The 25,726-nt window shown below is 48.1% G+C and overlaps 1 protein-coding gene across 2 annotated transcripts in view; it reads left to right on the forward strand.

The window, feature by feature from the left end:
• Nucleotides 1-19,581: 19,581 nt before the first annotated feature.
• The window catches only part of PGAP1 (post-GPI attachment to proteins inositol deacylase 1), a 240,276-nt gene continuing 234,131 nt past the window's right edge, over nt 19,582-25,726 (forward strand). For both annotated transcript variants that reach the window (XM_068244826.1, XM_068244827.1), the window contains exon 1: nt 19,582-19,863. In XM_068244826.1, coding sequence (XP_068100927.1) covers nt 19,732-19,863 — 132 coding nt within the window. In that variant the 5' untranslated portion in view covers nt 19,582-19,731. The remainder of the gene's footprint in view (nt 19,864-25,726) is intronic.

The raw sequence follows: 25,726 nt of genomic DNA on the forward strand, positions 1-25,726 counted from the left end.
GCCACCAGCGCTACAACAAGCACCACATCCGCTGCTTGACACTTCGCAGGAGTTATTTGGTGGTGGTGGTGAAATCACTGATTCCCAGCCACTACTGCAACAACAACAAGAAGGCGCAGGTACAACACCTCCTACGTCTGAGTTAGGTGGCGATAGTTTGGACGTAACGTGTGTGGATGGGGATGATGGTGGACCACCTGAAGTTGGTGCACTTGAGGAGGTGTCTGAGGAAAGCGCAGTTGGCCAGGAGGATTATGATGACGATTATACGGATACCACATATGTTCCCGGTAGAGGAGATGACTAGGTGGACAGTTCAGAGGGGGAGTCAGAGAGGAGTAGGAGGAGACGACTCCATGATAGAAGCAGAGGGAGCTCGTCCTCAGAAACAGCTGGGGGCAGTGTCTGGCGCCATGTATCGCCAGCTATGGCCAGCCAGCACACATGCCCTTCAACCTCAGCTGCTGATGCCACCCTAGCGCCATCACCCCAGGGGGATTTAAGCGGTTTGGAAATTTTTTAACGTGTGTGTCTCAGATCGAAGCAAAGCCATCTGTTGTCTCTGCCAGCAAAAATTGAGCCGTGGAAAGGCCAACTCTCACGTAGGGACAAGTGCCTTACGAAGGCACCTGGAGAGAAGGCACAAACAGCTATGGCAAGAACACCTGAGGAAAAGCAGCACCCCTCAAAAGACAAGCCACCCTCCTTCTCCTCTTCCTCCTTCAGGTGCATCGTCTTCATCCACTTTCTCCCTTGCACCTTCACAGCCACCCTCCTCCACACCGCCTCTTCCCTTGAGCGGTTCCTTCTCCTCTGTCCACAGCAGTACCCAGCTGTCCGTGAAGGAAGTATTTGAGCGGAAGAAGCAAATGTCTGCCAGTCACCCTCTTGCCGGCGTCTGACAGCTGGCGTGGCGGAACTATTAGCTCGCCAGCTATTACCATACAAGCTGGTGGAGTCGGAGGCTTTCCGTAAGTTTGTGGCCATTGGTACACCGCAGTGGAAGATACCAGGCCGCAATTATTTTTCACAAAAGGCCATACCCAAACTGTACCGTGCAGTTGAGAGGCAAGTGGTGTCATCTCTGGCACACAGCGTTGGGTCAAGGGTCCACCTGACCACGGATGCCTGGTCTGCCAAGCACGGGCAGGGCCACTACATTACATACACAGCCCATTGGGTCAACCTGGTGACCGATGGCAGCAAGCAGGGAGTACGTGGCTGCGCAGAGGACCAACTTGTCACACCTCCACGGCTTCCAGCCACCTCCTCTCCACCTGCTATCACCGCTTCGCTGTCGTCATCCTCCTCCTCCTCCTCCTCCTTGGCTGGTGCCGCCATCTACTCTCCAGCTCCACAGCCCCAGCACCCCAGGGCCTATGCTGCATGCCAGGTGCGACGGTGTCATGCAGTGTTAGACATGTCTTGCCTGAAAGCACTGGAGCAGCTCTCCTGGCTGCTCTTAACAAACAGGTGGAGCAATGGCTGACCCCGCACAAGCTTGAGATCGGCAACGTGGTGTGTGACAACGGCAGCAATCTCATTGCTGCGTTGAATTTGGGAAAGCTGACACACATACCTTGCATGGCACATGTGCTTAATCTGGTCGTGCAAAGATTTGTGTCCAAGTACCCAGGCTTAGAGGACGTCCTGAAGCAGGCCAGGAAGTTGTGTGGGCATTTCAGGCGCTCTTACAAGGCCATGGCACGCTTTGCGGACATTCAGCGTAGAAACAATTTGCCGGTGAGACGCCTGATTTGCGATAGCCCGACTCGCTGGAATTCCACCCTGCTGATGTTCTCTCGCCTGCTAGACCAGGAGAAAGCCGTCACCCAGTACCTGTATCATTACAGTACAAGGACACAATCTGGGAGGATGGGGATGTTGTGGCCCAACAACTGGACACTGATGCGAAATGCATGCAGGGTCATGGAGCCATTTGATGAGGTGACCAAACTGGTGAGTCGCGATGAGGGCACCATCAGCGACTTGATCCCCTACGCCTACTTCCTGGAGCGTGCCGTGCGTAGAGTGGTGGATACAGCTGTGGAGAAACGTGAACAAGAAGAGTTAGGGCAGCAGGAGTCGTGGGAGCCATTTACACACGAACCCGATGTTTCCACAACACCGGCGGCAGCACAGAGGGGGGAGGAAGAGGAAGAAGAGGAGTCGTGTGGGGAAGGAGAGGAGTCAGACTCTGATGATGGTGATGATGAGGAAGGTGTTTCTGTGCAGGAGGAAGAGGAGGCGGAAGGAGAACAACCGCGGCAGCCATCACAGGGGGCTTTTGCTGCTCCACGTTCCCGTGGTATTGTTCGTGGCTGGGGGAGGAAGAGTGGCTGCACAACGCAATCAAGGTACCACTGGCAGTAACCCTCCTCCTCCCAAGTCCACGCAGGCAAGAACAGGACGCTCCAGCGATCTCAGGGTGATGTCGGACATGCGGACGTTCTTTAGTCCAACTCCTCGCCATAGTCCTTCCGGATCCACCCTCCACCAACGCCTGGACCGGCAGGTAGCCGACTACCTGGCCTTGAGTGTGGATGTAGACTCTGCGAAAAGCGATGATAAACCCTTGGACTACTGGTTGCGCAGGCTTGACCTGTGGCCAGAGCTGTCCCAATTTGCCATACAACTTCTCTCTTGCCCTGCCGCAAGCGTCCTGTCAGAAAGGACCTTCAGTGCAACTGGAGGCATAGTTACTGAGAAGAGAAGTCGCCTAAGTCACGACAGTGTTCAGTACCTGACCTTTATCAAAATGAATGAGGAATGGATCACGGAGGGCTACTGCACAACCGAAGACTAAGTCAGTCCCCACACACAGCATCTCTGCCTGCAGGCCGCTTGACTGCCTTCTCCGCCACTACCAACAGGGTCCAGGACTCTAGGCGGATTCCTGAATTTGCTACACTAATTTTTCTGGTGCGTGTACATGTGCCCATCCCCCTTCGTGATCATTACCTTGCCGCGGTGAAGGGGCTTGCGCATCACAATGAAGCAATGACCGCCGGCTATTTGAGTGTCTCGGGTGGGGGTGGCACACAAAAGATAATAAGGTCGTTGCTTCATTGTGGTCAGACCAAATTTGATCAGCTGGACAGTCACTGTTCTGTCATTCAGCTACATCAGCCGGGCGAGCATATGGGCTGAAAAGCCACCATCACCTGCACTCTCGTCACGGTGCGCACCAGTCCAGCACGGCCGTCACTACACAAACGGCTGTTTGCAGTCACTGCATACCTTTCATTGCATCTGTGACTGCACATTATACCTGGCAGTCAGTGCATAACTTGCACTTGAATGGATACACTTGTAAACAATTTAAAAATACAACCATGTAAACTTTCAAACAATTTAAAAATACAACCATCTATCATTTTCAAAAAATGTAAAAAAAAAGGGCAAAAAAACTTGCCCTCCGTAAAACATTCTTGGCAAATGCTTTCGACTTGGTTTGTCTTCCGCTGGCTTAAGGGTCCATCTGACCACAGATGCCTGGTCTGCAAAGCACGGTCAGGGCAGCTACAGCATGGGTCTCAGCAGGCTCCCACTTCGGGCCGGAATCCAACCTTCATTTCCCGCGGCGACAATGGCAGACTTGCCCTCCATAACGGATTCCCGTTAAAGGATTTAAAGTTAATTCATTTCAATTAGGGCTGCAAAAGGTCCTCCTGAGTCCTGTATTGTTATTTTTGGTCACTACCTCGGGGCGGGCGTGCATGCCTGCCTGCCTCCCTCCTTGCCTGGATGTGTGGTGGTAGACGTTGATCAGGCTCCAACTCCGGAACGCAATAGAAGAGGGAGCTCGTCCTCAGAAACAGCTGGGGGCAGTGTCCGGCGCCATGTATCGCCCGCTATGGCCAGACAGCCAACATGCCCTTCAACCTCAGCTGCTGAAGCCACCGTAGCGCCATCAGCCCAGGGGGGGCTCAGCGGTTTGGAAATTTTTTAACGTGTGTGTCTCAGATCGGAGCAAAGCCATCTGTTGTCTCTGCCAGCAAAAAAATTGAGCCGTGGAAAGGCCAACTGTCACGTAGGGACAATTGCTTTACGAAGGCACCTGGAGAGAAGGCCCAAACAGCTATGATTGGCAAGAACACCTGAGGAAAAGCAGCACCCCTCAAAAGACAAGGCGCGGAGAACAACCGCGGCAGCCGTCACAGGGGGATTCTGCTGCTCCACGTTCCCATGGTATTGTTCGTGGCTGGGGGAGGAAGAATGGATACACTTTTAAACAATTTAAAAATACAATTATCTAAACTTTCAAACAATTTAAAAATACAACCATCTATCATTTTCAAAAAATGTAAAAAAAGGAAATGTGGTGTCATCTTTGCCCGCCATAACTGGTTCTCGTTAAAGGATTTAAAGTACATTAATTTCAAATACACAGCAGGGCCTCGAAAGTCCTCCTCCTGTATTGTTATTTTTGGTCACTACCTCGGGGCGGGCGGGCGGGCGTGCATGCCTGCCCGCTGCCCTCCTTGGATGTGTAGTGGTAGCCGTTGCTCAAGCTCCACACCGGATTCAAACCCCTCATTCCCCGGCCATTAGCCGGGGTCACAATGGCAGACTTGCCCGCCTCCACAGGATTCTCGGTACTGAACAAGTACACAGCAAGTATAAAATGTAATTTAAAAACAAAACGTAAGCTTTTTAACAATGCCATGGAAAGTTGAGAAGGAAGTCACACATTACCTGACATCACTGAGTGAGGAAGAGCAATCTCGCCATGTTGCACAGTAGTCTAGCATGGCCGTCACTACACAAACAGCTGTTTGCAGTGCGTTACACAGTGAGTTTGGTGTGTCAGTGTGAAGCAGTACTCTAATTACACTCCCTGATTGATGTATACACATGCAAGATGTTTGAAAGCACGTTAGGCCTGCAATTTAGCATTCAATGTGATTTCTGCCCTTAAAACGCTGCTTTGCGTCACATCCAGATTTCCCCCCGGGACTTTTGGCATGTATCCCACTCCACCATGCCCCCCTCCAGGTGTTAGACCCCTTGAAACATCTTTTCCATCACTTTTGTGGCCAGCATAATTTTTTCTATTTTTCAAAGTTCGCCTCCCCATTGAAGTCTATTGTGGTTCGCGAACTTTTCCGCGAACCGAACCTTCCGCGGAAGTTCGCGAACCCGGTTCGCGAACCGAAAATCGGAGGTTCGCGACATCTCTACTAAGGATACCAAGACGAATTTGCCCAATACCTCTCTAAAGACCTCATTGATCAGTTCTTGAAAGACGGCCGGGGCATTACACAACCCGAAAGGCATCACTAGGTACTCGTAATGCCCATCGGGTGTGTTAAAGGCCGTCTTCCATTCATCACCGTCCCTGATTCGCACAAGGTTGTAAGCACCCCTCAGATCCAATTTCGAAAAAATCTTAGCATTGGTGACTTGCATAAACAAATCGTCTATTAATGGCAAAGGATATCGATTTTTTACTGTGATTTTATTTAAGCCCCGATAGTCAATGCAAGGGCGTAGACCACCATCCTTCTTTTTCACAAAAAAGAACCCTGCCCCGGCCGGGGATCAAGAAGGGCGAATAAAATCTTCAGCTAAGTTTTCTCGGATGTATTCCTGCATGGCCAATTTCTCTGGCCCAGATAAATTATAAAGATGACCTCTAGGGGGCATACAACCAGACCTAAGATCAATGGGGCAATCAAAGGGACGGTGTGGAGGAAGTTTATCTGCTGACTTGGGACAGAATTCGTCTGCAAATTCTGAATACTGATCTGGCAATCCCTCCATGTGAATCTTGGTTTTACCAAAGGTTACTTTCGCAAGACAATGATGATAACAGTGGGTAGACCAGCTGGTTAGCTGACCCGTGGCCCAATTAATCTGAGGCGAGTGAATCTGTAACCATGGCATGCCAAGAATGATCGTGGAGGTTGCCATTCGTAACACAAAAAATGATAAACTTTCTTTATGCAAAGCCCCTATTGTGACCCCCAGGTCTGGGGTCTGGGAAAGAGGGTGATTACTCTGCAGAGGGGAATCATCCACCGCAGTGACCCGAATCTGTTGTTTTAGTGGGGAGATCGGAATCCCCAATTTCTTAGCAAATTCATAATCCATAAAATTAGCTGCTGAGCCAGAATCAATGAAGGCCTCAGTGGTCTCTGTTTTATCCTTCCACGATATAATACAAGGGAGAAGGAGACGTTTATCATCTAGAGGAAACAATCGTTTGGGACAACTCTGAACTTTATGACCCTCCTCTGCACAGTATAGACAGAGCTGTTTTGTCTCTCTGCGCCTCTGCTCCACCTGGGACAACCTCGACCGCCCAATCTGCATTGGTTCTGGTGGAGGTGAGTCGGGCGGTGATGTATCAGATGGAAATGAATCAGGTTGAGGCGCGGTGTAGGAAACATATCTCACATCGTTCCTACCCCGAGTCTGTCTCTGATAACAAAGGTGACGATCAATTCTGATGGCTGATGAAATGGCCTCATTAATAGACTTCGGCTCGGGGTGACCCAACATCATATCAGAGACCGCGTCTGACAACCCTGATAAAAAGCAGTCCAGAAGTGCAAATGAGTCCCATCTAGCTGAAACTGCCCACTTCCTGAACTCAGCTGCATAATTTTCCACTGGACCCTTGCCCTGCCGTAATGTCTTGAGCTTCCGCTCAGCGGTAGAAGCAATATCCGGATCATCGTAAATTATGGCCATAGCGTCAAAAAATGCCTCAACTGACACTAACGCGCTATCACCTGGCTGGAGACTATATGCCCAAGTCTGGGAATCTCCTGACAATAGTGTCTTGATAAACGTAATTATTTGTGCTACAGTTCCTGAGGAACTAGGTCTCAACTCAAAGTATGACAACACTCGATTTTAAAAATTTCGGAAGTCAGATCTGTGGCCAGAAAACCTTTCAGGTACAGACATACGTATGTCTGTGCTAGGAGGAGATCGCACTGCGTCCACAGCCGTCTGATAGACTTGCACAGTCCCAGACAAAGCGTTAATTTGAGTCTGGTGACTGTCTAGCACTCGGATGAAAGTTTCCACCAAGGTGGTGAGTGCATTAAGACGGCTGTGAAGTGCGTCCATTTGGGTTGGGTCTGCCGTTCTGTAACGATCGGTATCAGCATGCAGAGAGAATCTGATTATTGGCGATCTGCAGTATCACCAAGAATGCAGATATATACCCGATTATTGATGATCTGCAGTATCACCGATAATCCGATATATTGCTAACCTCTGGGCACCAGTAAAAGAACACAATAAAGACAGTAATATAAATCACAGAAGTGTGGAAATATCCACCCACGGCAATTCCTCAGAGGTGTGGTTACCTCTGAATGGGAACCCCGTGCGTGAGATCCTCTAACCAGGCAGAGTGAGGAATCTCGACCCCTAGCAGTAATTGTCTGCTTGAGGCAGGCGTCTCGGAGAGGCAAGCCTCAGAGATAACCCTCCAGTGGGAGATGTTCCACTGAAGGGAGAATGGTCAGACAGGCAGAAGTTCAGCAACAGAGATGACAGATAAAGTACAAAGACAGAAGGCTGATCCGGTATCCAAGGCAAGCAGGGTCTGGCAACGGTATATCAGATATGCGAGGTACTGAATCAGAAGACTGAGGAGTAGTCAAGAAAGCAATAAGTCATAACAGATATCAAACAATGCCTAGTCTGAGTGCGAGGTCCTTGGTCTCAGCACCCTGGAACTAGTCTGAATAATAACACAAATTAACAGTACAAGTAAACTGGCTAAGTGTGAATTCCCAGGTCCACCTGGTTCTAACACACTGTAGGATCTGACTAAAGGTCTGAGTGCTTCCACGTAGTGATCGCAACGGCAGACAACCAGCAACTGACAAGCAAGCTGTATATATAGTTGCAGGACTCTGCCGCCCTGCCCGAACCACTCAGCCAATCAGGAGTCCAGCAGGAATCAGCTGATCATCCTGATCAGCTGACACATCTCCTGCTGGCATAAAGATCCTGACTTCTGGCGCGCGCGCTCGCGCGCGTAGCCCTAACCCTGTGTGAACTAACAGGCTCAGCCACACCAGCTGCACGCTGCTGCGTGCAAACCGCCGCGCTGGACGCGGAATCAGCCGCCTGACTGTTGTTGCATGCGGCGGCTTTTCCGCGTTCTGCTCTGCCGCCAGACACACGCTTCCGCGTGCAAACCGCCGCACTGGACGCGGAATCAGCCGCCTGCTCAGTAGTACTCGCGGCGGCTTTTCCGCGATCTCTCACAGTTACTTTATAAACTACAGTAGTGTTGGGCGAACAGTGTTCGCCACTGTTCGGGTTCTGCAAAACATCACCCTGTTCGGGTGATGTTCGAGTTCGGCCGTACACCATCAGGTGTTCGGCCAAACCGTTCGGCCACATGGCCGAACTAAGAGCGCATGGCCGAACGTTCCCCGAACGTTCGGCTAGCGCTGTGATTGGCCGAACGGGTCACGTGGTTCGGACCCGAACGCGCTCTGATTGGCCGAACGGTCACGTGGTTCGGGTTAATAAATACCCGAACCACGTCATATCTCCGCCATTTGTCTGTGGGTTTAGCTTTGGGTAGGCAGGCAGGGTAGTTCGCTCTCCAGCCACGCTAGCCAGGGTCCCCCCCAGTCATTGTGTGTCGCTGCTGGGAACAGTAGTACACCGCTCGCTCAGCCACACTATATATAGCATTGTTTACTGCCACTGTGTACCTCGCTCAGCCACACTATATATAGCATTGTGTTTACTGCCACTCTGTGTACACGGCTCAGCCAGACTATATAGCATTGTGTGTACTGCCACTGTGTACCTCGCTCAGCCACGCTATATATAGCATTGTGTTTACTGCCACTCTGTGTACACGGCTCAGCCAGACTATATAGCATTGTGTGTACTGCCACTGTGTACCTCGCTCAGCCATGCTATATATAGCATTGTGTTTACTGCCACTCTGTGTACACTGCTCAGCCAGACTATATAGCATTGTGTGTACTGCCACTCTGTGTACACGGCTCAGCCAGACTATATAGCATTGTGGGTACTGCCACTCTGTGTACACCGCTCAGCCAGACTATATAGCATTGTGTGTACTGCCACTCTGTGTACACGGCTCAGCCAGACTATATAGCATTGTGTGTACTGCCACTCTGTGTACACCGCTCAGCCAAACTATATAGCATTGTTTACTGCCACTCTGTGTACACGGCTCAGCCAGACTATATAGCATTGTTTACTGCCACTCTGTGTACACCGCTCAGCCAGACTATATAGCATTGTGTGTACTGCCACTCTGTGTACACCGCTCAGCCAGACTATATAGCATTGCGTACTCTGCCAGTCAGTGTGTATATTGCTGGGATCAGTAATACTCCACTCACCGCCAACCACTATATGAGCTCACCATGAGTTCCTCAGAGACCTCCGCTGTGAGCAGCACTCCCAACAACAGCAACAGCCAACGCCCCACGCAAGCTATAACATCCACCCCAGCAGCCAGTGGTGAGCAGCAGCCCTCCCCGGAGGAGAACGTTGTGTCCATCGGTCCGTCGCCAGAGCGATTAATGAGGGCTGCCATTGAGGAGATGATGGGGCCTGATGTGGAGGAGGAGGTCTGGCTCAGGCCAGCATCCCAAGTTAATGTTGAGGACGATGAGGGGTCTGTGTCTGGGGATGTTGGGGTGGCAGAGGTGGTGGGTGGGTCAGACTCAGTAGAAGAGTTGTATGATGAGGATGATGATTGGGACCATCTGTATGTGCCTCAGAGTCCGACCCCGGAAAACATGTTGTATCGTGTGTTTAGGTACTAAAATCTGCGTTCCCACTTCCCAGTACTGCCCGCAGTGCCCGGGTCCACGGATCCATATAATTTTTTGGGCAGCACTATCAAACTGTGGTACTATGAGTGAGTTGCCATGGTCCTTCTGTGCTGCCTGTCACACTCACCGTCTGTCTGCAGATGGATTGTTCAACTCAGCTACGCCATCTGACATGTAGTCCTGGACCTTGACCATCTTCTCCAGGCGATTGGTGTTGGAGGACGTGGAACTGCCCGATTGCTGTTCTGTGGGCTGCTGCATGGGTGTCAGAAAATGTTCCCACTCCAAGGACACTGCCAATACCATTCCCTTTTCGGCTCTAGCAGCAGCTTGTGTTCTTTGCTGCCCTCCTGGTCCTCCTGGGTTTGCTGAAGTCAGTCTGTCGGCGTACAACTGGCTAGAGAAGGAGGAGGATGTCAATCTCCTCTCTAAAGTCTCCATCCTCAAGGGCCTGCTGGAATTGTTCCATTTTTGACCTGTCTGACACTTTCTTCAATCAGTTTTTTAACATTGTGTTTGTATAAACTGGGTATAAACCCAGTAATTGGTGTTGTCCAGATTCCAGAATAATGAATAATAATGAATAGTGAATAATGCGCGGGCCGCGTTCAATGCAGTCTAGCATGAATTGAGCCATGTGTGCCAGAGAGTCCTGCCAGACTCCTCTGTCTTCATGTTCTTGTGAGCGTTGTGATTGTTGTGATGCACCATATTCGTCACCAGCATCATTTTTTTCCTCTTCTGCTGTCCATTCCCGCTAAATTGTGGAAGTCCAACGTGCACCGCTCTGTCCCTCGGCAGTGGGGGCATCCAATTCCTGCTCCAACTCCAGCTGTTCCTCGTCCTGTTCTTTGTCATAGCTGGGACCAGCGTTTCCTGAGGCAGGTTTTCTGATGTTGGTATCATCACGCTGATCGTTTTCATCTTCAGAATCCCCCACTTGCATCATGCCAGCGGTTTCCATCTTCAACATTGATTTCTTCAGTAAACACAGCAGTGGTATTGTAATGCTGACTGTAGAGTTGTCACTGCTCAGTCACGCAACGTGGATTGCTCAAAATTTTGGAGGACTTGGCAGAGATCCAACATGGTGGCCCAATCAGATCCACAGAAGCTTGGTAGCTAGCTGCTGGAATGCGCCTCGGCACTGCGCAAAAGCGTGCTAGCATGTGCAGCGTAGAATTCCAGCGCGTAGGGAGGGACATCACCCAGCGGGCGATGGTGCGCTAGATTAAAGCGCTCCTGCATCTCTTGGTGAGTCCTTCAGAAGCGGTACTGGACTTTTAACAATGTTTTTTTTTTTTCCTTCAACAGAAGATCTGCCACGTTGGAGTGAGGAGGACGCCGCCGACCCCGACACCAAGCTGAACCCCGGCGAACTCCAAGCAGAGGATCTTCAGGAACCCTCAAGGCTTTGAGCAAGCTGAGGAGGATCAGCAGTCCCGATGAGTCCTCTCCTCATATGCGACTGAGTGCAGTGGAGCTCCCCAGAACAACCTCTCAGTTGTCACTTTGTCACTGGTCACTTTGTCACTTTGTCATTTTGTCACTTGTCACTTTGTCATTTTGTCACTTTGTCACTTGTCACTTGTCACTTTGTCACTTGTCACTTTGTCACTGGTCACTTTGTCACTTTTCACTTGGTCACTTGTCACTTGGTCACTTGTCCAGATGATCTCGGTACACCTCCTGCGATTCAAATTCCTGCACACATTGCTCTGGGATTTGGGTGTGATGAATGATGCATCTAACTGGCCACCGGAGGCAATTAAGGCCTTCAAAACATTGAAAGCAGCTTTCTGTTCCGCCCCCATTTTGCGTCATGTTGAGTTGTTGACGTCATGTTCATCCTCGGCCTCGCCTTGCATTTCAGTGCGAGGTGCATTTTCCACAGAAAAAGGTTGTGAATCCGGGCACAACATTTGTGGCTGTTCCATTGACCTTTCACAGGTAGAAGATTGTGGGGGTGGGAATAGCTCCTCCGAATAGCCCATTGTGTCCTGAAAACTACTCATTGCATTGCTTTGCGCACACATTTTTTTGTCCTCATGCAAGGCCTGAGTTGCACCTGAAAGCGTGGCCTTCTCCTCCTGCGCCTCCTCCTGTTCCATCACGTCTGCTGCTGCTGGGTTAGCGTTGACGCCCGGTCCCTGTTTATTGAACCTCTTATCTTTATTACATTTATGACTGCATGGCGGTAAAAAGCATGCTATCCGCACGCTTCTTGTCCTCATGCAAGGCCTGGGTTGTTGTGTCTCAAAAAGCATGGCCTTCTCCTCCTGCGCCTGCTCCTGTTCCATCACGTGTGCTGCTGCTGCTGGGTTAGCGTTACCGGTCCCTTTTCCTGGAACCTCTTCTCTGTATTACATTTATGACTGCATGGCGACAAAAAGCATGTTACCTGTGCAAAGAAACATGACATTTTCCACATTTAAAAGACAGTTTTTCCTTTGAAACTTTACAATCAATTTTCTCAAAAACTATAAGCTCTTTTTCAAATATTTTTTTTCCTCTTGTACCCACTACCAAGGTGCACATACCCTGCTAATTTGGGGTATGTAGCATGTAAGGAAGCTTTACAAAGCACGAAAGTTCGGGTCCCCATTGATTTCCATTATGTTCGGAGTTCGGCGCGAACACCCGAACATCGCGGCGATGTTTGGCGAACGTTCGCGAACCCGAACATCTAGGTGTTCGCCCAACACTAACTACAGGCTTGTAATTAGGGATGGACGCAAAACTGAAAAACATGTACATTTATTTCCAAATAAAATATTGGCGCCAAACATTGTGATAGGGACATAATTTAAACGGTTTTATAACCGGGACAAATGGACAGATACATTTCATGGGTTTTAATTACAGTAGCATGCATTATTTAAAAACTATAATGGCCGAAAACTGAAAAATAATGATTTTTTCCCCACATTTTTTCCTATTTTCCCACTAAAACACATTTAGAATAAAATAATTCTTGGCATAATGTCCCACCTAAACAAAGCCTAATTGGTGGCGAAAAAAACAAGATATAGTTCATTTCATTGCGATAAGTAATGATAAAGTTATAGATGAATGAATGGAAGGAGCGCTGAAAGGTGAAAATTGCTCTGGTGCTCAAGGGGTAAAACCCCTCAGTGGTGAAGTGGTTAAAAGGAAACAAATATGACAGCCTCCATTACCTCTCACCTCGGGTTCCCTTTAACCAGTTCAGGACCATAGGCTTACACCCCCCTAGTGACCAGGCTATTTTTTTTTACAAATTAGCGCTCTGCAGCTTTAAAAGCTTGTTGCAGAGCCATACTACTGAGCATGCAAATGAATCCCCCCCCCCCCTTTTCTGAAAGCTCTGTTTGTGGGCTCTGATTGCACGTGCCGTTTGTTTATTTTTTTTATTTGTATTTATTTTTTAAATAGATTTGTCTTCTTCCACCCAATCCGGGCGATCCTCTCTCATAGGCATTAGCCTATGAGAGGGGATTGCGATCGGAGCCTCTCTAGGGGACATTACAGTACAGCTCTGTTGTATATCGCAGCGCTGTACAATGTAAATCGCTGTTGGTAGACGGAGATGCCTATCGGCTTCAGGCAGTCGGGAAGGGGTTAAATAGGATCCTACAGGTAGGGCTGAAGTCGTGCAAAGCCAGAAAAAAGCCCTTCATCAGTGAGAAGCAAAAAAGAGTCAGTATGAGGTTTGCTAAAGGCAACAGAAATTCCCCAGTAGAGTATTGGAGTAAAGTCATCTTCTCTGATGAGTCCAATTTTCAGGTTTGCCCAACACCTGGTTGTCTTAGGGCCCCTTTCCACTAGCCACTGCGCGTGGCTGCGAGATGCGCAGTGGCACTTCCTGACGAATCCCAGAAGCCTTGCCATGCACGGAAATTGAGGGCAATGTCGGCCGAATCTCTAAGGTAAGCAATTCAGCCGGCGGCGCCAGTGTTTCCTATGGCAGAGTTTCCCCGCGCGGTTTGCCTGCCAGGAGACTCTCTGAATTTGGCCCGGTTTCCGCGCTAGTGGAAACGGGCCCTTATGGTTAGATGGAGATCTGGAGAAATCTGGAGAAACTTACAACCCACAGTCTTGCATCAACTGTAACATGAGTCAATAATAATCTGGAGGGCTGCCACTATACTTGCATAAATGTCCTTGACTTGTAATATACACACTGTCTGTCCTTGTATTGTTTTTTTGTGTGTTTGTTATGCAACTGCCAAGACAAATTCCTTGTGGGTGCAAACTTACTTGGCGAAATAAAATTGATTCTGATTCTGATTCTAGGAAGATATGTACTTACTATGTGTATTTCTCAGTAAATACAATAGAAGGTTCACCTGTTAAAAAAAAATTGCAGCAAGCAGTATGTTTTCAGATTGCAGAGAATTTGAATGCAGCACTAGTAAGAACATTGCACTGCAGTTTACATGCAATCAGAAAACTGCATGCAGTCGGATTGAAATGCGATGCAGTGTAAAAGGGCCCTAATGTTAGGTTCACACACGGATCGCAAAATGCAATAGCCTTATGATAGGGATATTGCATTCTGATATTTTGGCAATTTACTGGCATAGGAATGAGAATCGCATCATGATAATTCCCAAAATGCTGCATGCAGTGCATTTGCGATTTATACAAATCACAAACACTTCACTGAGAATGGGCCCATATAGATACATTGGTACAGCGCGTTGATGATCGCCAACGCTCAGTAAAGCTCTGAAATGCTGATGAAAAGTGCCCCAGTGTGAACCTGTCCTAAGCGTATTTAAATAATCACTTTCTAAACATTGTTGAGTGTAAAGGCAATAACCAGTGTGGAAGGGATTCTGGAGCACTAGATACTCCCTAAACAAAAATAAGTATGTGGACAATGTTCTTTTTTTCTATTAAGGGCCACTTTCATGAACATTTTAAAATGTAAAATATATGTAAACACATACAAATAAGAAATTTGTTTCTTCCTGAGTAAAATGAGCCATAAATTACTTCTCTCCTATGTTGCTGTCTCTTAGGCCCGGTTCACATTAGCGGTGGCTATCCGGAATAGCCGTGCCGGAGCCGCACCGCATGCTGGCCGGACGAAACGGACGCACGGCATAGCAATGTAAGTCTATGCCAGGGTTCACATGTGTCCGTTTCGTCCGGACCGGAGCCGGACCGGATCCGGACTCCGGTGTCCGTTCCAACATGCGCTATTTTTTGGTCCGGCTCCTCCGGCAGCCGTATCCGGGGCGGAGCCGGACTGCACCATCCGGCCAATGGAAACCAATGAGAACCGGAGAGCGCACAACACACTGGCAAAAAATCCGGATGTTCTACCCCACTTCCTATGAGGATTGTTGCGGCGATATTGTATCAGGGACACATGGGCAACCATTTTGGAGTGGAGCAGCACGAGCTGGAGATGTTGGCAGCATGTTGGAGGTGGAGGTGAGTGCTAAACAGCGGAGGGCCTGATTCCACAGGTCCCCCTTCTGCTGACCTCCCAGACCCCAACATTTTTTTTTGTTTTTATACAGGTTGTTATCTCTTTAAGAATCCGGATCCGGACCGCAACCGTGTTCATACCGCACGGAAACCGTATGCAACCGGACCGGATCCGGACAGGAACCGTACGGTTCAGGTCCGATCCGGCTCCGGTGCGGTCCGGACATCCGGTGCGGTTTTTGCAAAACCGCAAGTGTGAACCGGGCCTTACAGTTAGTAGTAGAAATCTGACATTACCAACAGGTTTTGGGCTAGTCTGTCTCTCCATAGGGGATTCTCAGCAAGGCTTTTATTCTTTATAAAGACACTCCCTAAAAAAGATTTATGCAAAGATGCTGGCCATGAAGTAGATACTGTGGCGCCCCACTTTAACATGAAGAATAGAGTTGCAGCTGTGTTTAGGGTAAATCCTTGTATTCAAATGATCAATATTTTAGTAGCAGTGTACAGCGCAGGTATATTCCTTCTTTGATGTATATCTTTCCACTCCACCACCTGTATGCACTCAGGGTGCAAACAAAGCAAACAGGGATGCTTTCAGTGGATAATATCAAAATAGTTTATTTCTGGATAAAAAGGGCAGTACAGGTGATATGAGGTGACACTTACTTTCAGAGGATCCTAATCCACTTAGGACCCTCCCCAGGCATGTAGCGCTTTCCACTCAATGTGGTACTAAGGACCTCAATATTCAACCCTGCTCCGTGCTGCCCGCTCTTAGGTCCTTAGTACCACATTGAGTGGGAAGCGCTACATGCCTGGGCAAGGTTCCTAAGTGGATTAGGACCCTCTGAAAGTAAGTGTCACCTCATATCACCTGTACTGCCCTTTTTATCCAGAAATAAACAATTTTGATATTATCCACTGAAAGCATCCCTGTTTGCTTTGTTTGCACTCTGAGTGCATACAGGTGGTGGAGTGGAAGAAAGATGCTGGCCAGCCTCCCTGCTCACCATCCAGTTTTGGCAGTTGGACGGAGCAACTGCCATTCACTAAGTGCTTTTGAAAATAAAGAAAACCATGAGAATCCCCCATCAGGAGATGGGCTATTTCAAAACCTGTTGGTTCTGTCAGATTTCTACTACTTACTGTAAGTGACAGCAACATAGGAGAAAAGTAATTTATGGCTCATTTTATTCTGGAAGAAATTTACTTCTTATGTGTACAGGTATATGTTTATATATACCGTATTTTTCGGACCATAAGACGCGCCTAGGTTTAGAGGACAAAAATCAGGAAAAAAAAATATACTAAACCTGGTGCATCCATGGTGCAGGGGCATCTTGCGGATCTTCTTCCCCCATCCCTCCAATTATTGTGTCCCCCTTGTACCTCTTGTGTGCCCCCTGTGTCCTCCTCTGTCCCCATGTCCCCTCCTCTGTCCCCCTTCTGTGTCATCTTGTGTCCCTCACTCTTTCCCTCTGTGTCCCTCCATTTCTCCCTCTGTGTCTCCTTATGTCCCTCTATGTTTCCCTCTTTGTCTCCTTCTGTCCGTCTGTGTTCTCTTCTGTCCCTCTGTGTTCGCTTCTGTCCCTCTGTGTTCGCTTCTGTCCCTCTGTGTCCCCTTCCATCCCTCTGTGTCACCCTAGGTCCCTCTGTGTCCACCTCCGTCGCTCCCTGCCCCCAGGCAGCATCAGGCAGGCTGGCTTTGGCTTGCGGAAGATTCCCTCTGTGTTCCCAGGCTGCATCAGGCAGGGTAGCTGTAGCTTGTGGAAGATTCCCTCCAGACCCCGGGCAGCATCAGGCAGGGTGGCTGTAACTTGTGGAAGATTCCCTCCGAGTCCCCGGGCGGCATCGAGAAGACTGGCTGTGGCTTGCAGAAGATAGAGAGCCGGAGCAGAGAGGCTCCCGACAGGGCTGCTGCTGAGTGGTGTGCAGCACTGTAAATCACAGCTGCTCTTTTTCCCCAACAGTCTTTCGGGTGGGACCACAGCGCCGTCATTGGGCCAATCACTGAACTTGCTTTCACTGTTTTTAAAGCCCTATACACATGCTACTACATTAAGTCAGCTGAGGCAGCCAATAATGACCACCTCAGCCGATAATCCAGCATGTGTACAGCAGTCCCCATCCACTGCCCAGCCAGTGATCTGCCAGGTGGATAAACTCAACTGAGTGATGGCTGATATCTTTGTTGTTGCCACTCTGCCGTCCGTCATGTGATGTCATGCCTGTGCTGCTCCGTTGGATCACTGCCTCCCCACATTACAACATAAGATGTTGTCAGTTATACAGCTGACTTCACATCTGTACAGCATTGGCCCAGCTATGTCAGCCGAGGGATCTGGTCCAAATCCCCGCCAGGAGACATCAATCCGCATGTGCACAGGCCTATTGCTACATACACACTTGAAAGATAATTGAAAGATATCAGCAGGGCCGGTTTAAGCAACAATGGGGCCCCAGGGCAAAATAAACCTGGGGGGCCCCCCAACATATACCCCTGAACAAAAATCGGCATTAGGGGACCTTTTTTGCAGCTGGTATAGTCAGGGTGTGAAGTCCCAATCGGTCAGAGCTCCACATTCTGGCTATCCCAGCCTGCATGGGGGACAAGGGGTTAAAAAGTTTCAGGAGGGGGACCCCACATAAACAGTTTAAAAGTAAGGTTTTAAACAGTTTAAAAGTAATGTTGGAGATTTCCGGGGTTAATTGGTATCAACGTGCTGGGCATATCGCTAACTGACGCTTAATGCTCCACTGGTTTTAATGTTATGGATGTGAACTGCCAGCGAGTATGGTTCTGCTGCGACCAGTTTTTAAGCGTATATTTATATATTTTTATTTTATTCATATCTTTATTTTTGTCACAAATGTGATAATTTTCGCATTGCTATGTTTTTATAAAAAAATTTTTAGTTACATTTATATGTAGCAATTAAAGCTACGTGTTCTGTTGCCAGCATTGCGGCAACTAAATCTTTATTGATCAAGATACACAGGTATCCTTCCGCCAATGAGGCGGAACTTACAACCTCAGCCTCCTCTTAAGGGCAACCGTCCAGCCGTCGCGTCACCGGAAGAAGGCGTGGCTAAGCGCCGAAACGCGTTGTGACGACAAGACGGCTTGCCGAGAGGAGTAGGAGCCGGCGGTCGACCCCAGTCCACTTGCCTTCCATCGTGCACGGACCCTTGTAGCCCTGGCCAGGCACAGGAGGTGGGAGATACTCGCTGGCGGCCCCCCCCACATGTGCATTACTTGCACATTTCTTGTAAGTGCAATTGTTTTTAAGCGTGAGATTGGAGAATAAAGAGTTAATGCACCATAGGAGCGCACCCTTGTTCTTTTGTCTCCACATACTAGATTCCTGGCACCACCCAGCGGAGGGAGCAGCACCGTGGGCATCAAGCTCATTCAAAGGGCCATACTTAACTACAGCTAGCGCCGGATTAACACTTTTCTCCATGTAGTATGAGAGCCATACTCTACACAGTCTCTTGCAGCATCTTGCAAAGATTTTTATCTGATGGGGAGTTCAGCTCCATAGAATAGACTGTGTAGAGTATGGCTCTTATACTACATGGAAGGGGGTAAAATTGGTCTGTGATCTTTCATTTTCCAAAGACTTTTATCTTATGTGTGTACCCACCTTTAGCCCTAGTCATACTACATACAGGTGGTAAAATTGGTCATTGATTGGACAATCAAAATTGGATGTGTGTATGCAACTTTAGGCATGTGCGCCTGTCTTTAGAGCTTACAGAAAGCAGAAAAAGAGCAGTTACTGAGGGGTAGAAAAGAAAGAGGACACTCCAACTATTGTTACACTTATATTAGAAAATAATATAAGGTATGTCTAAAGGGATCTCCAGATGCTGCTTTGAAAAGAACAGATACAGGCAGCTGCTCTCTGGCTACTCCAGCACAATTTCCTTATTATAAATTATAAAGTTTACAAAATCATAGATCAGTGTGGCACAAGTTTTTTTTTCTAATGCTAACTAAAAAAAAATAAATCCATTTCAGTCTGCATTTACCAATGGGGACTTCAAGTTCAAATTGCACTTCTTTTCCCTATAACAACTGTAAAGGCTATCCCATCCTTTTCTTACAAGGGAGATTTTCCCTTAGTAACTGACTGACTGACTATTTCCCCTTCACACATATCTGTTGCCGTGCACTGAAGTTTCAGCATACCACAGAGACGAAATAGCATCACTTTGCTCTGATAACTTATGAATGAAACTACAGTTCCCAGAAGCACTTACTGCAGGTGCCGACCAGATGACACAGTTCGCCCTATTATGAATGAATCTACCCGGAAGTTGTCCATGCCGTAGTAATCGCTAGGCTGTCTTGGCTGAGCTGAGCTCTAGTTCTCAGGGCAGAGGTGGTGATAATGGTGATAAATGGGCTATAGAGCGTTCGCTGCCAGAAGTTGCATTTCTTCGTGTAGTTCATATTGCACATTTAATTGTATTTGTAAAAGGACTTCTGCTTGTTGTTACAATGAAGTTAGCGAGTGCTGTATTTAATGGCATCTTGTTGATATTAGTTACATTAGGAGTTTGGGAGGTTTTCCTCTTGTACGAGGACAACAGGTGCAGCATGACCTATATGTTCGAGTATCCTGAATATCAGGTGAGTTTATTAAATCAAATGCACTAATTTGCTACACATCTGTTCACAGGAACACTGTAAAGGTGTCATTTGCTATAAGTCATTATTTGCATTTTAACTCATTTCTTTTCATTTGGCAATATCACAAGCCAAATATTATGCATTGATAATTAGAGAATCACTTCTTGTTTAATAAAAAATGAAATGTGATGGAGTTTGACCGTTGTAGGGCTGTGTTCGTGTTGTATTTGTTGGTTATTTGTGTGCACGACTACAGCAGTAACGACCAAAGTCTATTATTAGTGTCCAAGCAACTTGGAATCGTATTTGTAATGGAATGCTGGTGAATTCTGTGTCACGGTCAATATCCTGTCAGTTATGTACTCTTCAAAGACAGTTTAGCCTAGAAAATACAGAAACCCTCCAGGGGATTTTTTTTCAGTGAGTCTTTGCCAGTGTATTTCACATACCGCGTGTGCTATCTCACGTTGATTCCTGTAAAAATACTATATTAAAAAGGAGCTGTCAGCCATACTATCTCAGGAAAAAAACCACAAATATATACCGTAAGTAGATAAATACTTGCTCTACTTACATAACATATGTATTGCACTGTCCACTTTATGATTCCTGTGAATTTTATAAAGGAAAAGTAGAGAATCCTATTCTAGACAGTTTACATATTTACTGTGGCTATTTTGAAGCCAGTCCTGATGTAATATCCACTCTTAAGGCTCGTACACACGCTTGATTTCCTGGAACGATGGGTCCGTCAGACCCTCCCGCTGGGCGGGCGTTCCAGCGACAGTACAGCGCGTGTACAGTCTGTCTGCAGACTGATAAGGCTGTGATTGTTCGGAAACAGCCTTATCAGTCTGCCTGACAGACTGTACACATGCTGTACTGTCACTGGAACGCTCGCCCAGCGGGAGGGTCTGACGGACCTGTCATTCCAGGAAATCAAGCGTGTGTACGAGCCTTTAGTCTCCTCTGCCTGATTTGCCCGCCCTTAACTATAGAAAGTGCATTGTTTCAGCCTGAGAAGTTTTGCCCAATCAGAGAGGAACAGAGGTGTGGGAGGGTAAAACAGGAGGGAGAGAGGCTTCAGCCAATCAGGCTACATTAGTTAACCAGCTGAGCGGTCTGGACGAGCTCAGCTCGTCCAACACCGCCAGCGGCTGCCGCTCAGGCCCTGCTGGGCCGATTTTGATGAAATAAAAAGCAGCACACGCAGCCGGCACTTTGCCAGCCGCGTGTGCTGCCTGATCGCCGCCGCTCTGCGGCGATTCGCCGCGAGCAGCGGCGAAAGAGGGCCCCCCTAGCCGCCTGAGCCCTGCGCAGCCGGAACAAAAAGTTCCGGCCAGCGCTAAGGGCTGGATCGGAGGCGGCTGACGTCACGACGTCGGCTGACGTCGATGACGTCACTCCGCTCGTCGCTATGGCGACGATATAAGCAAAACAAGGAAGGCCGCTCATTGCGGCCTTCCTTGTTTATTCTGGGCGCCGGAGGCGATCGGAAGATCGCCTCCGGAGCGCCCTCTAGTGGGCTTTCATGCAGCCAACTTTCAGTTGGCTGCATGAAATAGTTTTTTTTTTATTTAAAAAAAACCCTCCCGCAGCCACCCTGGCGATTTAATCAGAACGCCAGGGTGGTTAAGTCTGAGGGGAAGTAGAGAAGCAAAAAAAGACAACCCAGCATGCCCTGTAACTTCTCTTTTGTGTACCAAATTGTATGTAAACTGGGAAATGATAATTTATCAGCAAGAAAAGTAATAGTGATTTTAACTTTTGGATTGCCTGATTAGCATCCTTATTACTTGTTTACCAGATAAAAATAAAGAATTGATTTTATGCCCGACAGTTACTTTTTAATGCCTAGAAAAATGGGCACTAGTTCACATTAAGGGACCCAGCAGGAAACTTCATAGGGAAATTCAGCTAACATGATTAGGATGGCACCCTCTGGAACTGCCAGGTTTCCAATAGGTTGTAGTAAACTACATCCACTTTATTTGGCCAATCACAATGCTTTGAGCTGGAAGAGGGCAGTGTGATTGGACAAATGTTTCCTATGAGGTCTCCTGCTGGATCCCCTAAAGTGAACTAGTCCAGAAAAAATGGCCCATCTACCTTCATCCATATATATTCCAGGATTGTGATATTTAGTGTGTATACATAATCCTCTGTATAGAAATTATCAAGGAGATACAAACAGCATGCAACTTGGATACAACCAGGCAGCTGGTGAGTTTGTTTGGCTCAGTTTCAGCTTGCATGGTAATTGCATGCAAACCCAGAATATTTGCAACTCTTCATTTCTGAGGATAAAGCTACGTACACACATGCGACAACGATCGTTCGTTGTCAACGACGAACAAACTTTTAATTGACGAAAGAATGACCTAAGTAAAGTTAGTTTTAAAAGGTGTGTAACGATCACATCGTTAGAACGAACGTTACATCACGTAAAAGCACCTATTGCGCCTGCGCATAAAAATGAAAAGTTCCATGGAGAAATAGTGAAATGCGCATGTCAAGCCTAGTACGAACCACCGTTTCCAACGATGTACTACTTTTGCAAACGATTGTCGTTGGGAAAAATCTGCCAAGCTAGATCGTTCGTTTTTAACAATCTAGCTCGTCCGTCGTTAGACTTCATGGACGTTGGCTGCTTTTTTTTAAACGACCGTCGTTTGAAACGATCGGGGAACGATCATTTCAAACGACTATAGTCGCATGTGTGTACGCACCTTTAGGCTGGGTAAAAAAAAGCAATATCCAGTGAGGATGGGGTCTTTGTGCACTGGAGAGGAGTGATGACCTCCCAAAAACCTTAAGATACCTTAGCGCCATAAAAAAAATTGGGGAGGAGGCATGTTTAGTGGGCTTGCCTCTGCCCCCCTCCATTATGATCTAATGTCCCCCCGAAGCCACTATGCGCATCTTTGAACCCGCTCCTGTAGCTGGGAGTGCTCTGCGGATGCTCACTATGTAGTTGTGACAGTGCGCATGTGTGGAGCGCTTTCTCAACGTGTGGTACGCGTACCCCAAGGGGTACTTCTAATGGTTCTGGGGGGTACTGGGGCTTGATATACTTAGCCAAGAACAACAAATTTAGAGTTTTAGAAAATGATAAATCTTATTTTAAACAACCCCAAATTAGTATTTTAGCTAATTAAAAGCAATAGTAAAGGCTTGGAAATGGTTTAGAACCAATTATAATGTACTACAATTAAATATATATTTGTCAAGGGGTACTTTTGATAATGTTTACTATGCTAGGGGGTACTTGGTGAGTACAGGGTTTTAAAAGGGGTACACACCGATAAAATGTTGAGAAACACTGATCTAGGACACATGTCACTGGCAGTGCCTGCGCACTGCTCACCGACCCTCCCAACCTGGAAGTAGCTTTGGTGGGCCATTAGAACATAATGGGGGAGGAGAATGGGGGGAGCAGTGGGTATGATGAGAGCTTCCTACACATGCCATGTGGCCTGACTAATGCAGTAAGGGCTCGTTCACACTAAGGTCGTTCTTGCCCTTTTTTTTAAGCGCAGGCGGTTTTCAAAATCGCCCACAAAATGCTTGTGCAATTAATCTTTATGAGAAGGTTCAATTCGGCGCGTTGCGGCCGCTTTGCGGTTCACAAAGCGGGCCTGTACCATTTTTGGGGCGTTTTTGCTATAATGGAAGCTATAGGAAAAACACAAAACGCTCACAAAATCGCTTTGTGCAGAGATTGCGTTCGCCTTTTTAAGAATAAATACATTGTATTTATTCTTTTCCCGGTCAAAGAGATCACTTCCTGACTTGTGTCAGGGAGTGAATGAAAAAAACGCTCTAAAAAACAAAAAGCAGTATGCAAAAAACCCAGCACAAAAACGCAAAACACTTGCGTTTGCGTATTTGTTTTTAGATGTGAAAAAGGCTTTAGGGCCTGTTTCTACTGCCGTCATATTGCAGCAATTCCCAGCGTGCACATTTGAATGCGGAATAGTAGCCAAATCGCTGAATTGCATGCAGGGGAAATAAATTCTGCCTCCTGAAGTTTTCCACACAACACTTCTGAATCCTGATAGTCGTGTACCCCAGTGGAAACCCATCCTAACCTCTTATTAGGAATATTTTTCAATTTTGATCATCATATTGCTGTATGGGTTTTGTATCTCATCATGCCAGACTCAATGTTTTGCTTTCACTTTACAAAAAAAAAAAAAAACTGCCATATTTATTTCCTTTTAACCACTTAACGACCGCCCCCAGCCGATGGGCGGCGGCAAAGTCCGGGCCCAAACGACCGCAATACGCCCATCGGCGGGGGCGGCTGCGGGAGTGGCTATGCGGCGATCGCGTCATTCGTGACGCGATCAGCCGCCGGGGACTGGCTCCGCCCCCCGTTCGCCGTAACCCGCCGGCCGTTCGGAAGCGCCGGCGGGTTACTGGCATCCGGATCGCCGCTGCAACAGTGTATAATAGGCTTTGTAATGTATACAAAGCCTATTATACTGGCTGCCTCCTGCCCTGGTGGTCCCAGTGTCCGAGGGACCACCAGGGCAGGCTGCAGCCACCCTAGTCTGCACCAAACACACTGATTTCCCCCCCCCCCTGCCCCCTGATCGCCCACAGCACCCCTCAGACCCCCCCCTGCCCACCCCCCAGACCACTGTTTGCACCCAGTCACCCTCCTAATCACCCATCAATCACTCCCTGTCACTATCTGTCAACGCTATTTTTTTTTTAAGTCCCTAATCTGCCCCCTACTCCCTCCTGATCACCCCCCCACCCCTCAGATTCTCCCCAGACCCCCCCCAGACCCCCCCCCCCCCCCCCGTGTACTGTATGCATCTATCCCCCCTGATCACCTGTCAATCACCTGTCAATCACCTGTCAATCACCCGTCAATCACCCCCTGTCACTGCCACCCATCAATCAGCCCCTGATCTGCCCCTTGCGGGCAATCTGATCACCCCCCCACACCAATAGATCGCCCGCAGATCCGACATCAGATCACCTCCCAAATCCATTGTTTACATCTATTCTCTCCTCTAAACACCCACTAATTACCCATCAATCACCCCCTATCACCACCTGTCACTGTTACCCATCAGATTAGACCCTAATCTGCCCCTTGCGGGCACCCAATCACCTGCCCACACGCTCAGATTGCCCTCAGACCCCCCCCTTATCAATTCGCCCGTGCAATATTTACATCTGTTATTCCGGGTAATAACCCACTGATCACCTGTCAATCACCCATCAATCACCCCCTGTCACTGCCACCCATCAATCACCCCCTGTCACTGCCACCCATCAATCAGCCCCTAACCTGCCCCTTGCGGGCAATCTGATCACCCCCCCACACCAATAGATCGCCCGCAGATCCGACATCAGATCACCTCCCAAATCCATTGTTTACATCTATTCTCTCCTCTAAACACCCACTAATTACCCATCAATCACCCCCTATCACCACCTGTCACTGTTACCCATCAGATTAGACCCTAATCTGCCCCTTGCGGGCACCCAATCACCTGCCCACACGCTCAGATTGCCCTCAGACCCCCCCTTATCAATTCGCCCGTGCAATATTTACATCTGTTATTCCGGGTAATAACCCACTGATCACCTGTCAATCACCCATCAATCACCCCCTGTCACTGCCACCCATCAATCACCCCCAGTCACTGCCACCCATCAATCAGCCCCTAACCTGCCCCTTGCGGGCAATCTGATCACCCACCCACACCAATAGATCGCCCGCAGATCCGACATCAGATCACCTCCCAAATCCATTGTTTACATCTATTCTCTCCTCTAAACACCCACTAATTACCCATCAATCACCCCCTATCACCACCTGTCACTGTTACCCATCAGATTA

The sequence above is a fragment of the Hyperolius riggenbachi genome, chromosome 7, assembly GCF_040937935.1.
Source record: "Hyperolius riggenbachi isolate aHypRig1 chromosome 7, aHypRig1.pri, whole genome shotgun sequence".
Lineage (NCBI taxonomy): Eukaryota > Metazoa > Chordata > Amphibia > Anura > Hyperoliidae > Hyperolius > Hyperolius riggenbachi.